Source organism: Homarus americanus, unplaced genomic scaffold, assembly GCF_018991925.1.
Source record: "Homarus americanus isolate GMGI-L3 unplaced genomic scaffold, GMGI_Hamer_2.0 scaffold16712, whole genome shotgun sequence".
Taxonomy (NCBI): domain Eukaryota; kingdom Metazoa; phylum Arthropoda; class Malacostraca; order Decapoda; family Nephropidae; genus Homarus; species Homarus americanus.
This window is the reverse complement of record NW_024757794.1, coordinates 427,564-444,195: the sequence shown is the minus strand read 5'-3', so window position 1 is coordinate 444,195 and position 16,632 is coordinate 427,564. Positions and strand designations below refer to the sequence as shown.

Here is a 16,632-nt window from a genome sequence, read left to right as displayed (position 1 = left end):
AGATTTTTAGTTTGATCATACAGCCACAATATTAAAGTAAATGCTGATAAAGACAATGTGAATATATCCTAGACAATAATAGTACAGTAATAAGGTTTTACACAACATCTCAATTGACCCAGCGCTTGTTAGTCATCTCTTGAAGGTCTAAACGTTTGGGGATCTGTTCAACTCCAAACAAAACTGTTCTATATATCCTCAATACTTAATTAAACAATTTTAAAGGGAAAAAATTGCATTCAAGGAGTGATTTTTAATAAATAATATACAATATTTCATAGATATTTTACAAATAAAACATAATTTTATATATATATATACATGTATATATATATACAGTATATATATATATATTTTACCTGTACTGTATATATATTCATGCCAATTCAAAGGTAATTTTACCCCTATATAAAACAGTGGCCGGGCATCCTCAATACTGATGCTACCAATCTAACAAAATATTGGTGACCCAGGGGGGGGGGGAGGGGTCTTACTCCCTCCCGACACATTTGGCTGGATTACTGACAACTGTAGTCTGACATCAGGAGGGAGGAAGACTTGGGTCTTCTTTGTAAATACATTGTATTAACTTTTTCTATTAAGTATTAATTCCGACCAGTCCATTTCATGGGGTTAAAAATTTAATTAAAATTAATTGAGCTCCAAGAACTGAAAACACACCATCATAATATCAACATAGATGGTACAGTATATATTGTATTCTAAAAACAGATAGACAACTGTACATAACAAAAATATTCTTCAATAAGAGTCCAAGAACCATGAAAATATGTCATGGACTCTGGTCAAATTGTCATGCACAGTACGGTACAGCTTCTACCCAATCATAACTGTTTAAGAGGCCAAATCTTCTTAGCCTGGACAATTATAATTTTATTATACTACTATACAATACCTAAAACCTTCAGTACTGTATAAGACCTTCCTTACCATTCTGTTTATGGTGTGTGTATGTATTGATTTATCATTTACAGTAAAACAATAGGTGATTACTGTTTGTCAGGGGTTAATTGTCAACTTTCTCCTCTTGCTTGTTGTTCTTCTTTATCTTATATACAAGAAAGTTTACCAGGCAATGAATCCTGACAACATCAATCAATTCCAAAGATTCGTTGAGAAATAATTTAAAAGAAAAAGAATGATCTGATCGACTCTTCAGTAAACAGGTTATAAATCTTTTGTTGGAACTACATTTTCAGTAAATTAGAAATCTTCAAGGCACTTCCTCTGAAGCTTGTTATCAGGAAAAGATGAGAGAATACTTACCAGGACTATAATACTTGTTAAACATAATGACTGACTAACTCAAACATTCATAAATAACAAACAATTATTTATATTTTTAATAGCTGTTAAAAGTGGACAGATCTCTATTGCCTTCCCTCCCTTACAGTTGTATGTACCATCATACATTAATGACCATGAACCCTATATATAAACCAGAATGTCAACACGTGCAATTGGCTGGATTACTGACAGTTTGTACTTGTATGGTTGTTGACACCCTGATCATACTTGATACTAACCCAGCAAGAGTGGCAGTAGGCATTAAAATATTAACAACATTTCTGGGAACATCTAACATCTAAATTTAAAACATTACTGACTAATTTAGTAGTATCTAAAATGGTCAGGTCAACTGAGATCTGCCCATCACTGAGGCAAAAGTATCACAGGTCACTCCGACTACTTGCATTGATAAGCTTCACAGTACAGTAATTGGTGGCGTGTGTGTCTTACCATGGAAGGACGGACAAGTGGCAAGGGCACAACTCCCCCCTCTTCTCATCATCAAAAATCATGGTAAACTGTTTAGTAATGACAATTTATACCATCTGTAACTTCAAATTTTTTTCCCCCTTAATGTAGGAAAATCGTGTACAGGTAGTCACTTCCAATTCCCTTTTCACTTTGCCACTTACAAACGTCTTTCTTCACTTGTGACTTTCTACTAACTAAATATTACTATAGCAATAAATGCAGTTTTCCCTCAGGCCATGGAATGCTGATAGTACAACTTATAACTAACTTGAGTGTTTATCCGTGGTCCTCATTGTGTACTGAAGAGACAAACTTCCTTTCATCATCTACAACACCTGCTTATAATTATATAATGACTATGTGGAACTACCCATCTACTGCATAATTAAAGTAACCACAGAGGTTTTCAGTGAGTATTGAGCTGTGCAACTTCAGCTGTACATCATAGTTAGGGAGTTTAGCAGTTCACACTTACTTCTGCCCCTGAAATAAAGAGTGACACATTTTAGCAAGACCATTACCACCTAGAACAGTGAATGTTTCAATAGTGACATAAATGACCTAGAAAAAAATTCTTTTGTGAGATTTAAAACTTTTCATAATCTATTTTTTTCAAATTGTAAAAATAATACAAGACCATCATTTACTTTTTCCACTGCAAATATTATCTGAAAATTCTAGTACAGTGATCCCTCGGTTAACGAGCGTCTCGGTTAACGAGATTTCGGTTAACGAATTACCTTCCATAAGATTCTTAACTTCGGTTAACGAGCAATCCCTCGATTAACGAGTTTTTTACGAGCCGACTTCAACATGTTTTCGCTTGCATTTGGCGGTCCACCAGCTGTAGTATTAGTCCGCCAATACAGTAATCAGTTCTAGGGCTTAAATTCCTTACTATTTTAGTAAATATCAAGAAGTTTGTACTATTCAATAATTTTAAGTTTTATATTAAATTTTTTTGTCATTTTAACAATTATTGAACATAATTGAAGTATAGGAAGCTAGTTTTTTGCGAGCCAAACAGCCTGTCAACACACCATACAGGCATCAGTCTCTGTGTCTTTTCAGCGGAGGTAACATCTTGCTTGAGACTCTCTTCAACTAAATGCCTTTTTTCTGTGTTTCCAAGCAAATTATTGGTCAATTTGAAATTTATTTTACATATTGACAATATATAATGCAGTGCAGTGTTGATTTAAACATAATAATCTTGAATTACACCAAGAAAACTAAAATTTTATGGGTGAAATGGCGCCATTGGGTGACTTCTCTTCCACCCCAATGCCTTCTCTTCTCCCTTCTCCTCCACCCCCATTCTAATTCCCATCATCATCATCCAGGAGCCTTCTACATACAAACCTCAAAGTAAGTGTACTTTACTACCTTTTTTGTTGATTTTAGGCAATTTTCGGTGAGCTGGGACCAATTACCCAAAAACCCATTGAAACAATGGTTTCGGTAAACGAGTTTTTCTGTTAATGAGCAACCTTCTGGAACGAATTGTGCTCGTTAACCGAGGGACCACTGTACAGTATTGTATTCTAATACAATGTACCATTCTATGAATTCCGTTTTATGAAAGCAATTTAAGTGATTTTTGAGATACTGGTATGTTCTATAAATTGACTCGTTCATGTGAATGACGTGGAATCCGTTTCAAGGTCCACCTCCCCATCTTCATTGAGAATGGGTTACTAATAATTAGAAAGTAGAATGGTATAGAGGGAAAAAAAGAGAATGAGACAAGCAGGATTGAAATGTGGTGGAAAAGGATTCATTCTCCTCCACATATCATTCCACAACTTAATTGAAGTGTTGAGTAAAGAACAGATCAGAATCTGCCTTGCTAATACCTGTATATACTGTATAGTAAACTGTATTGAGAGAAAGGGAATTGAAAGATGGATAGGTGGTGGGAGGAGGGGAAGATCAAGAAGAAAACTGAAGGATTCATTAAAAGATTTTGTGTTACTGAAGGAAGATGTTGGCTTGTGAGAAGCAATGGAAGTAAATTAGATTTGGTGCTTTGTTGTGGGAGGTGAATACGATAATATTTCCTTCATGACAAAGAAAATTAATGAATGGCCGCTCTATACCAAGCTACAAAAGGCCAAAATAAAATATTGCAGGGTATTATGATTTAAATTATTTGTTCCCAGTACCAACTAGATGCCACTGTTATAATTATCAGGTTTTATGAATATCTTTATAAGTTGACAGTAACGTGTATTAAATTCAACTGTTTTGAGTAAATCAGTTGTTTATCATGATGGTACAGTATATTTATGGTTAGGTAAGTTTGGCACCTAATGTTAGTGAGTCACATAACATTCAAACATGTACAGTACTGACCAAGGGTGGACTGTCTCCATCCCATTTCTCCAGTTCACTTCGGACCAGCTTCTCCATGTTCTTCCTCTTGGTCGTTTCATCCACTGCAAAATATATGCTTGATGACGTCTTAACTGTGATGCAAAAGTGTACCTACTCTTTGATCTGATTCTAAAGGAAAATATTAAACCTTGAATGAAATTTTTGCTGTAATATGTGACAACACTCATGAACTGACAATGAATGTATCAACACTGAAAAAAGCCGTGCTAAAAATGTGGTAGTAACGATAAACTCATTAGTGCCCATAAACTCCTGGCTAAGCAACAGTTTGTCATACTGGGTTCATTTTTAAGGTAAGGAATGGATGGCCCACCAGGTTTGTGAGTGTTAATTCTTTCTCTACTACAAACCAACACTGTAACATTAAGGTACTGCTGGGTGTAGTACATGCCACTATGTAACTAAGTTTCAGGCTGACAAAAAAGGGATTAAGCATAAACTCTTTATTGTGAAAGCCCATGGGTCCTCTGGGTGACCCTTGTATTTGTTGAATACTCTATTAGGCATCCCAAGGTTTGTTCCAAGAAGAAACTTATTAAACAGTATAAAAAGGGACCACCCGAAGATTAGCCCTCAGCTTATTTCACATTAAGATTAACCACCCTAATGCTGATTTAACATAACAACCAAATCTAACCTAAATGTACCCCCAGGTAGCATTAGGATGATGATATAAGCTGTGGGTTAATCTTCAGGTTGTTAAAAAATATAATAAACTTCTTTGTTCATGAAATTAAATAAAGTCACACTAATCACTTACTGCCATCATTCTCTGTAATAGTGTCCATCATCTTGTTCATGGTTTCGCGGCGCTTGTGTTTGGTTTTCTCCATTGTATCTAACTTGACCAAAACAGCATCAATTTTGCTGACAATGCTGCCAATGCTATGTTCTAGGCGGTCCACACGGCGTTGTAGGCTAATGGATGGAAAGATATACAGTAACAACTTGGAAAAATTTTAGTCTCCATTTTTTCCCAACCTCTGTACTTTAAAAACTGATTCTCCCATTCATCATTCTCAGCTGTTCTCTCAGAGCAATTTACTGTACCTGCAATGCCTCAACAAAGAGCTGTGAGTGAATATTCTTTTTCCTGTACAGTGTCTCAGTTATACCTAACTTTCTCCCTGAAGAAGCAGAGAGAGACTTCAAAAACAGAATTAAAGGACAAAGTCATATACTAGATATGTTTAAAAGATCAACAAAACAGAGAAGTTCAAAGCATTACAACTATAATAACAATAGCTATTTTAAAACAGCCTTCCATCTTGTCCTCATCAAACTCTACATAGTTACCATTTTCAAGTCTCAGATCTGATAAGCCTACATGTGTCTTAAATTTTGATTTTGTCTAACAGTAGAAGCCTTAGGGCTTGACTTGGCCTTGATTGTAATCGGCTTCTGCTTTTCCTTTTCTGCTTGTTCTAAATAACAATCACTTTATCATGCTTATTCCCATAGACTGGAATATAACTACACTTCACTGATGGTTGGTCATTTTCACTTTTCATTGAGTTGAGGACTGATATATGTACGCATACGAGGAATCTAAACTAAATATAGAATAATGTGCCGAGAATTTATCTTGAAAGAGATACTTGTAGGCCTTTTTTCCTGCATCATCTTACAGCAGCTGTCACTTACACAGAAAACTCCTCAAATGATACTGAAGCAATAGACCCGTGACCAGAGGAGGCTGACATTGGCCGAGTTTCTGCTCCACTGCTTGACTTGCCACTTCCAGGTCGTTCTTCATGTTTCATTTGTTCTAAGGATAAAAATGACATGTTTTAAGAAGAACAAGATATGACTGATCATCAACTGTAATAATAATATGGTATTCAAAACACGATAATGTGAAAAAGTTTCACAATTAAGATGAAGTGATATATAAATTTTTGTGTGTACAGAGTTTCACAATACACTACTATACACAAGTGTACAAATAAAGGAAGCATTATTACACAAAATCAAATTAAACCTTTACAAAATAATAAGCCTACTTAGAAGCTACATATATTACATGCAAATAATATATATAAAAGTTTCTGGATAGCAAAGAAGGTGAAGGGTACTGTAATGTTGAGGCTGAGTTAGGTGGAGGAAGACAAGATGTGGTTGTGTTAGGTGGAGAGAGACAAGATGTGGTTGTGTTAGGTGGAGGAAGACAAGATGTGGTTGTGTTAGGTGGAGGGAGACAAGATGTGGCTGTGTTAGGTGGAGGAAGACAAGATGTGGTTGTGTTAGGTGGAGAGAGACAAGATGTGGTTGTGTTAGGTGGAGGAAGACAAGATGTGGTTGTGTTAGGTGGAGGGAGACAAGATGTGGCTGTGTTAGGTGGAGGAAGACAAGATGTGGTTGTGTTAGGTGGAGGAAGAGTATGTACATCATGGGAGAGGGAGGTGGGGTGTGGCTGGGCACTACATTATGGGAAAAACAAGTGACGTAATACAGGTAACTAATGGAAAAGGCGAAAGAAATATGTATTGACAGTGTGGCTGAAGGTTCATCTGTCCTGGCCAACCTGAACTATGGGATATCCTCAACAGTGAGGCGCCTCAACAGAGATAAAAAATCATCATAGATAAAGTGAATACTATATATATACAGTACATGTACTCTATTAGTGACACTACAGCGAACACGAAAGAACAAACTCTAATATGTCACTACAAGAAGAAAAACTTTAGTCAGAAGATATTAAATACTGTAGTACAATGGAATTAAAGTACTTTCTACAAATAAATGCTTACTACTACTACAACTACTACTATTTACTGGAGGGCACAAAAGCAGAAGTACATAAAGACAGTATCTACAGGTTAGAAGCTACAAGCAGACACTAAACTCAGCTCATAAATTACTAAAAACTTACTATTTTCGTCAGAGTTGCCAGCTTGGTAAATAAATTATTATGAACACAAGGGATAACTATATTACCCAAATAAGTTAATGTTTGAACTAATAACTAGACACATAAAACACTCTGTAATCCGGGTGCTTGAAAGTTCATCTACAAAGCTTACAAGGAATGTAGCATCTCGTGATGAATTTCTACACCGTGCAGAATGTTATCTCTCTATTGCCTAAAGTTAATGTTGACAGTCATGCTAACATCTGATAATTCCCTCCCTGGCCTTTTACTGTGATCTGATAAAACACACAGTAAATGCAGTGCACATACTGTAATACTGAACTCTACATTGATTAATTATTTCTTGGTTAGGTTAGGTTAGTGTTTATGCTTGGTTATACTGTATCAGAAACAAGTGACCTACTCACACTTTCCATATTCATGATACAGTACAGTATCAGAGAAAAAGAGTTACAGTACTGTACTCTATAACAAGAAAGGGGATTCATTACACAACTAAGTTCTGTACCCAAGAGATAAGGATTCATTATGACACTAATAGCTTCATAAAGGTCAAGGAATTTAGTTTACTTTATGCGAACAGTTAAAACAAACTATAGTGACTGAGTGATGACATAAATACAAATATGAAGGTGACAACAAGACAAGTGTAACGAGCCTTGGCAATACTAAGTGCCTTGCCATTTCTGCAGCATATCTGGTTCACTAGAGCTCCATCACTTCTTATTTTACAAGTTAAACACTGGTCAGTTAATTATAATTTTTTAGGAAAACAAAGAAGATTTATTTATTTTTTTTGTTCCAGGATCAATCTCAGTTGATCTACATGTCAGATCAAGTAGTGGGTGGGGGAACATGGCAAGCACAGTGAGCCCATCAAGCTGGGGGGTTTTTTTGGGGGTGTGCCGTAAGCTCCCTCCCCAAAGTTTTTTTTTAAATCTGACCTGCATTTTGAAGCCATGTACAATTGATATTAGGAGATATTCTGAGGTTAATAGTAATTACTTTTTACTTTACAAAAGTGCCCAAGTACAATACTGCATTAAAGAAAAAGTATTGGAATTTTCTGATGAAAAAGGGGGGGGGGTCCGAACCACCGGTACCCCTACCCCCTGTAGATGTATTAGTCAGCTTGACCAACAGTAAAATCAAAACAAAAACATTACTGTGATACACTTACTATCAAGTGCCACCTTCTGTCCCTCAAGATCAGCCAACATCCTCTTCACCTCGTCTTCTTCCAACATGCGGTTCCCATCAGTGTCATACTTAGCAAAGAACATTTCAATCTCCATATCAGAGAAGTTACATCTGTGGGTAAAAGAAACCTTCAGAAAATCTTAATATAATATAGTACAGGACACTACTGGGTTTCTCTGTAATAATCTAGAGTAATTTTATCTCTTATCACTCTCAGACTATGGCTAAACAAGCACTGGGTAGATCATGATGTAGGAACACACCTCCAATTATATAATGGAAGTCAGTATGTAAATCAATATTGACTGATGAAATTTTGATTTAAAAATGTTTTATCTTGAACAGATCCATTTCATATGTCTGGAGATGCCAGTACAGTATCAACAAGTGTCATAAATCAGATACAGATGTGGACCTTTAGACATGAGACTTTCATCCACTAAACCTCTAATTAACTCACTTCTTGAGGTTGACTCTGATCTCATCAAATGTAATAAGGCCATCATTATTGGCATCTGAGAGTTTGATGGCATTCTGGAGGTCAATTATCTTGTCTCTCTTCCCAAGTTTGCCCATCATGTTGTTGTAGCCACGCTTGAAGTAGTCGGCAATTTCAAATTCATTGCGTTGGTTTGCAATTTCTGCCTTAACCTCAGAGTAAGTGTCGTTGATGATGGCCAAGAACATGTTCTGAGGAGAGAAATGGGTTCAGATTAGATATGATTCAAGTGAGAGAACAGTACAGTAGCATAATAAGCACTGTACATTTAACTATTAACCAGAATGTACTCTCCTCTTACTGGAAAAATTTAACTGTAGGATATACGAATACTGTAGATGCACACTGGCTAAAAAAGGTTAAAATACCAAAAATGGACTTAACACAAAGATTACTCAAGGTCAAAATGTGTCAAACTCTAGGTCACAGTTACTAAGTTTACAATGATGAGTACCGGGTATATTATATTTCATGTCTAAACAGCAAATATAAAAAAATTAAATGGATAAATTATATAATTATTGTTAAAGTACAATTCTATAACAGTAAGCAACCACATGATCTACTTTACTGTCTATCAACTAACTTCAAGTCATTGTTGTACAGGTACTTGTGAAAAATATAGCAAGTCCCTTCAAGACTGTTGATATACAAGGGGTGTTAGTGGTACAGCTGTAATGCATGTACCTATTATTACTAAATCCTGGGTTGACTGTGAGAAGGGTGTTCACTCCAGTACTAACACTAGACAATAAAGGTCATACCAAAGAACAGATCAACCACCTGAATGGCTGGTGAGCTGATACACTCTCAAATAATAAATAAAGAAAAAAGTCTACCCAGTGGAAAGTGAGGTTGCATCTACCTCTGGCTCTCTGCTTACACTATGTCGGAAAGAAATATAGTAACTCATCACTCACGAGCAACACGAAGAAGACAAAGAACACGTAGGATAAGAAGAAGAGAGGACCGAGGATCCTGTTTGCATCTTCAATCTCGTGGAAGTTGAAGTCACCCAGAATGGTTCGCAGTAAGGTGAACATAGCGTTGATAAAACTGCTGAAATCATATACCTGTGAAGATAAACATTATTTACTCAAGGAAGGACTAATGCCAAGAACAGTAGTATCCTGTAATAAACTTTAGAAATGTATAAAGATAAATGTATACCTGCATTATCTTTATACATGCTGAACTATATACAGTACCTGCATCGTCTGTAGTATATACAGTACAGTACAGGTATAAATATACTTTATACCAACATTGTTTATTTACTGCACATGGTGCACTGTATACCTGCACTGTATGCTGCTGAACCAAGGGTGAATTTGTATGCCAATTTTACAGAACAAATATCTACCAACACAGATTAGATCAAGTGCCTCAACAGTTAATAGGTTGATAAGTGGTGGAATTAATAAATTAATTATCAAACTGCACATATGTGACATACCTGAGTACCGAAGAGCAGGTAACCCAGTTGAGAGAAGGCGAAGAACACAATGAAGAACATGATGGTGAAGCCCGCCACGTCTTTAGCACACTGTTGGAGTAATCACTGTCAGCACAAGATGGGGAAATGACACCTCGTACTCCACTTGATATTTAGCAAGAATAAACGCAATTACACTGAACAACTCTACAGAGAAACAGACTTCACATCACTTTTAAATAATTCTACATTTGTTCCACACAAGGACAGTGTTTCAGTGCAAGATGATGTAATATGGTTGTATATGATCCACTACAATGAAGATATTTAAAGATACTGTACAGCTGACCCCTGCAAGTGTGAAAAATAGCCAAACACTGATGGTGATAATGATGAGTCTCAGCTAAGGTGGCCTAAATGCTTGAGCTCAAATGTCAGATCTCATGACTATTAAGAACCCCAACTTGGTTCACATGATAAATAAATATCCTGATACTAAATAGGGCGTTTAGGTCAGATTAGATTACTGTATGTGGCTGTTTAATCATCAGGTGAAACAAATGGGGGTTCCTAGTTTCATCAGATCCCAAACGTCTTAAGTCCTTGGTATAATGACCCACCCTTGACAGAGTAGAGAAGAGCTGAGTCATGGTCTTGTTAAAAGAGATATACTTGAACAGTTTGAACCAGGCAAAAAACACACACACAGCCACGGCATTATTAAACTGCATCTGCCAGTATCCCAGGAACTCAAAGTCAGCAAAGGTGTTGGGGTCTGATAAGAGTTCTTCAAGCTTGTGGTAGATGGAGAGGATGCAGTAAACATTGAAGCCTACACACACCAATGAAATCTGGAAAATAACATGTTTGGGTATATTCTAGAGCCTGTAGATGTCCATTACTTGTCAACAGTGAGAGAAGGGAATGACTACCTAACTGGCAAGAGAGCTGACCAGTGATGAAAAGGTAAAAGTAAATTACAAAAAATTCTTCTTCTATTGTATATGACAATTGAAATGTTCACTATTGATGTATCACCTGCCTAATGAACAAAATTAGTGCCTAGTATTTCGACTGCACCTGTTTGTACTTGAAGGTTTTAATTAATATCTGATTTTTAAACTGTTATCTATCATACTGCCCAATACACAGTAACCTAAGACACAATAATATATACAGCAAGAAGTGTTATATATTGTCATTATCATCACTATACTCACCGCTATCACCAGTAGATCCAGTAAGTTCCACACACTTTTAAAGTAGTCGCATTTAAGTGTTTTAATTTCCAAAGCTTCTTCGATGATGTAGTAGACGATGAAAAAGATAAAGATGAATTCACACGCCAAAATAAAGTAGTCGAGGGCCGTGACATAGCGGAGAAGTTTTACCGTTCTGAAGGACCACGAGGGAATGACGCCGCCGGTTGCAGGGAACTCAAACAACAATCTGGAAATAATCTTTCATTAATAGCTGAATACTCTGAAGGTGCATTTTCACTATAATTTTGCCAAAGATTTTGAAATTCTTATATACATAACATTCTCCTGTTAGTAAAACTATGAAGTACATGTGGAAGTGGGTCCCATAACTCTAATGACAAACTAGGGGCAGTGTGGACACAGAACACATTGTATACTAAGCCTAGTTTTGGTACACAAGAAAGCAGTTGCCACCACACTTGATTGTAAGTTCTACTGCTGTATACATATTCATTGCTGGGAGAAGTGGGGTGCCCCTGGAATGAGCCAACAAAACCCCTGGTGTACATGTAACCAAACTGTAAGTCATTCCAATATAAGAAAGAGCTAATGATGTATAATATTTAGTAATCAACTGCTAAACTTACATGCAGTACTAAGGTTTTCAAAGAACAACTCCTTATTTTCAGTTCTGGACCAAGTTTGAATAAAATAAGAAATATATTTAGGATATCTTATAAGATATCAGGATATCATTGTAGGGTGCATATAATATTTCTTACTTACATCTAAATGAAACACAAGGAGCAGGGTGGTGGGGGGGGGGGAGAGAGATGTAGAATCAGCAAGCAATCAAGTGAAGATTAAGCACCCAGCTTATTTCACTTGATGATTATCAGTAGACACTCTTATGCTAACCTAACCTAATCAACCCCCCCCCCCAGGTAGGATTACGATGTTTAATTATAAGTTGAAATAAGTTGGGGATTAATCTTCATGTTAACCTCAGAAAGTTCTCTCAGTTAGACAGTCAGGAAAGGCATTCACTGTGTGGATTTTTGTCATGTAGATACAGTACAGTACAGTACAGTACAGTACAGTACAGTACATGTAATCAATCAATTACTTGATAACACAGAAGAGGTTGATGTTGGCATTGTAAACTGTGAAGTCAATGAAGACCACACGAGTTCCTCTCTGAATCCACAAGTTTTCTCGCAGATCAGCAAGAATGGCTTTAGTCATAGTCTTGTTTAAGCCAAGATCCTGTAGAGCAAATAAATCAACTGTAACCACAAAGAACAGTAAAGCAAAGAAATAAAAATGTTTAAAAGATGGGAAGAACAAAGTAAATTACAGGTGTCTAAGACTCCTTGATACCATAACAACAAAATGGGTTAAAACTCTCCTAAAATGTGGAGGGAAAACTCTACTTATTGAAGGTACCTGAGACCCTCATTGACCCACTCTGGTGAAAGGTTGGGCATACAGAGGTAAAACTTGCTTAAGATTAACCTCATGGTCACTAGAACACCATGCCAATAACCACGTTTGACCTACACAAGCAAGGTCAATGGCTGTGAAATGTTGATGATGATGATTTCTTCTTGACAAAATAATTAAGGCAAGGAAAATGGTTGTAAAATGTTGCTGATGATGATGATGAAAATGATGGTAACTCTCCAGTAACTCCCCAGTAACTCACCTGGTAACTCCCAGCACCAGTGTATGTTGCAATTTTCCCCCAGTGTTGTGAGCCATTCATTTCCTTCTCTGAGTAGAACGTCCACCTGAGAGGAGTAATTAATGAGTGTTCATAAGTGTCACATGTCAGAGTACCATTTTGTTCATGTCTTCCAGATACTAAAGTAAATAAAGCTACTTATAACAATTCAATTTTCAGCAGGAGAAAACTTAAAACTATTACTACATACCCACCCCACTACTATGCTACCATGACTATTTGCCCTCTACTACTACAGTGCAGTACAGTTCAGTTTATTACTGCTACAACCGACCTTATGGCAGTGTTGGTGTGGTGAGGCTAATAATGTATTTTTAATAAAACTACTATGTACAGTACTACTTATTACTACCACTACTATAATTACTGTACTACTAATACTCCTATAACCAGCACCCCACAACAACAACTATCACCACACTTACGCTGTCGAGTTTTTGCCGTTCCCAAATGAATTTGTGTCTATGGCAGCATCAGAGTACACATCAAAGCACTGATTGATGGCTCTCTGGAAGTTTTCGGGTATTAAGCAAGAGTCATTTCGAACTCGTACCTGTAAAGGATCAAACTTTATCAATTCTACATCCAGGGTTAAAAACAAAATAAACTCCAGTTATTTCCCCGGTACGTGAAGCCTGGGAAGAAATACAGGAGATGATAAAATACAACACAGAAGAGTGAAGACGAATGTGGCATCAGTCAAAAAGTTTTCCGAGGAGAAGTGTTCACCGTGAAGCCTAAAATAGTGACGATGGTGTTTAATTTTCTCTATACTAAGCGTTCATCTATCCATAACCATTTCTTATAAGAGGATAATAGTTATGGTCATCAATATCTATCTTTCCATCATCATAAACTTACACATACAAATTTTAAAGTACTGTACAGGTAATGTAATAGATTCATCGGTAGATTGTCCTCAGATTGATGGACATATGGCAGTGACTTACAATGCATTACTATATGGAAAGCGATTAAGTAACTGACCTGTCGTATGCGAGGTACCCCTAGCATGCGGTTCTCGTACAGTATGTTACGGTCGTCTTCTTCGGTTGGGGTGGGCGTCGGGTCGTACCAATACTCCCAGTAGAGTCCGTCCAGCAAGATATTCTCCATGAACTGGGAATAAATTTAGGTATTTTACTGTATCTCCGTTATGTAGGTCCTGTATGTGTCTCCGTTATGTAGATCCTGTATGTGTCTCCGTTATGTAGGTCCTGTATATGTCTCCGTTACGTAGGTCCTGTATGTGTATCTCTCTCAGTCTCTCTACAGTACAGGATCTATGGTATATTTTCCTCTCCCTCTTATACCAATACTCCCAGAAGTTCACCCAAGAATATATTATCCCATGAACTGTTAGAAGATTTAAACATTAACTCTTATCATAGGGGGATCATCTCTCAAGCTATTCATCTCCTCTCTTGATGTATATCTCACTCTCTTTCTCATCCTAAACTCTATGATGAGAAAGAGAGTCAGGTCAGAATTCAGCTTCAGCAACTCCCTCAGGTGGTCAGGTAAACTATTGACATAAAAGAATGGCTGACCTACACTGACCTAAAATGACCCAAAATATATCCCCTCCTATTGGCCCGTACTGGGCAGTCCCATTTACACCCAACCCCTATTGCTCATATATCCATCCAACCATGTTTGAAGCTATCCAGCGTATTTGAGTTAATGATGATATTTGGCGACTTGTTCCACTCGTCCACTACTCTATTTCCAAAGCAACGTTTACCTATTTCGCTCCTAAATCTAAATTTGTCTAATTTAAAACCAATGTTACGAGTTCGCTCCTGGTTGGATAGTTTGAGTACCTTTGTAATGTCCCCTGTGTTCATCCCTGACTTCCATTTATACACCTCTATCATATCGCCCCTCACTCTTTGTCTCTTGAGGGAGTGCAGATTAAGATGCTTTAACCTGTCTCTGTACTCAAGGTCCTAATGCCCGGGATTAGTCTTGTCATTCTCCTCTGAATTCTTTCCAATGATTCTATATCCATTCTGTAGTACGGTGACCCAGAATTGAAATGCGTAATCCAAGTGAGGTCTCACAAGCACAAGATACAGTATAGTTTTAGGATGACCTCGCTAGTCTTGTAACTAACACTCCTTTGTATGAACCCAAGTACTTTATAAGCCTTGTTTCGAGCAAATACACTACTTATCATTACTCCTAAATCCTTCTCGCAGTCGGATTTTTCAATAACATCGTTGTTCATCTGGTATCTGGTTTACATCTCCTATACTGAGTGCTTTACATTTAGAACCTGACCCAAGTGACCCCAGATTATACTTTAAGCACGTACCCTCCAGAAATCCATGACCTGGGTTGACCCCCTGAAGGTGTTCTTGGTGTCCGGGAAAGGTGCGTCAAGAAACAGGTCACTCAACACCTTGGTATAGTAGTACATGGTGGGCGAGGTCATCCCAAAGGTCACTGGAAAGGGGGATATAATATTAGGTCAAGTTAAGTTAGGGTAGGTTAAATTAGAGATAAGTTGATTTGGTTAATGAAAAGTAGGTTAGGTTAAAGTCAGTGAAGTGTTTGTGAAGGTAAAGTTGAGTTTTGATAAGTTAGGTTAGGAATGGTTTAAGTTAATGTTAAGAATGGATTAAGTTAGGTTAGGAATGGTTTAAGTTAATGTTAAGAATGGATTAAGTTAGGTTAGGATATGGTTTAAGTTAGGTTAGGATATGGTTTAAGTTAGGTTAAGAATGGTTTAAGTTCGGTTAGGATATGGTTAAATAAGCTTAATAACGAGCTACAGTAGGTGTTAGTGAGGGCGCCAGGTGTGCTATATATAGTGTGGCATAGCTGTTTGTAGTCTTGCCTCCATAGTGACCAGCAACAGTGTGGTGGTGGTGATGAGGGAGGGAGGGAGGGAGGGAGGGTCACAAGGCTATAGTGATATTGTATTTATGCTAATCAATGTTCCCTTGTATGATGATTTTACTGTATAAACACCTATACATTTATCAAGCTATTATATCTATTTATCTATTTAATTTATCTATTAATATCTATTGTTACCATCTATCTATCTACTGATTATGAAGATGAAAATTAAGATCAAATGGTTAAGGGTCAGTACTGTACTCACAAGGTCAGAGGTCAGTACTTAAACAAGGTCAAAGGTCAGTACTCACACAAGGTTGAGGTCAGTACTTAAACAAGGTCAGAGATCAGTAATCACACACAAGGTCAGAGGTCAGGTCAGTACTCACACACAAGGTCAGAGGTCAGGTCAGTACTCACACACAAGGTCAGAGGTCAGGTCAGTACTCACACACAAGGTCAGAGGTCAGGTCAGTACTCACACACAAGGTCAGAGGTCAGGTCAGCACTCACACACAAGGTCAGAGGTCAGGTCAGCACTACACACAATGAGGTCAGTACTCACAGATACAGAGGATGATGAGGAAGATGATGTACACCACCAGCTCCCTTTAGGTCGTCCTCACATAGATCTCTCTGTCCTCCTGTTTC

The 16,632-nt window shown here is 37.3% G+C and overlaps 1 protein-coding gene across 2 annotated transcripts; it reads right to left on the bottom strand.

Moving 5' to 3' along the window:
* Window positions 1-329: 329 nt before the first annotated feature.
* Window positions 330-16,632, bottom strand: LOC121857752 (polycystin-2-like). 2 transcript variants are annotated; one of them, XM_042353886.1, is made up of 17 exons: window positions 16,547-16,632; window positions 15,452-15,582; window positions 14,122-14,253; window positions 13,560-13,687; window positions 13,096-13,180; window positions 12,517-12,656; window positions 11,409-11,637; window positions 10,809-11,039; window positions 10,210-10,299; window positions 9,674-9,826; window positions 8,715-8,944; window positions 8,235-8,365; window positions 7,055-7,075; window positions 5,824-5,947; window positions 4,940-5,097; window positions 4,138-4,220; window positions 330-2,265 (listed from the first exon to the last, which is right to left on the bottom strand). In XM_042353886.1, exons 2-17 carry the CDS (start codon window positions 15,569-15,571, stop codon window positions 2,254-2,256), a joined length of 2,067 nt encoding a protein of 688 aa, XP_042209820.1. In that variant the 5' UTR covers window positions 15,572-15,582; window positions 16,547-16,632; the 3' UTR covers window positions 330-2,253. The 2 variants fall into 2 exon arrangements, with proteins under 2 accessions (XP_042209820.1, XP_042209821.1); XM_042353887.1 differs by lacking the exon at window positions 7,055-7,075.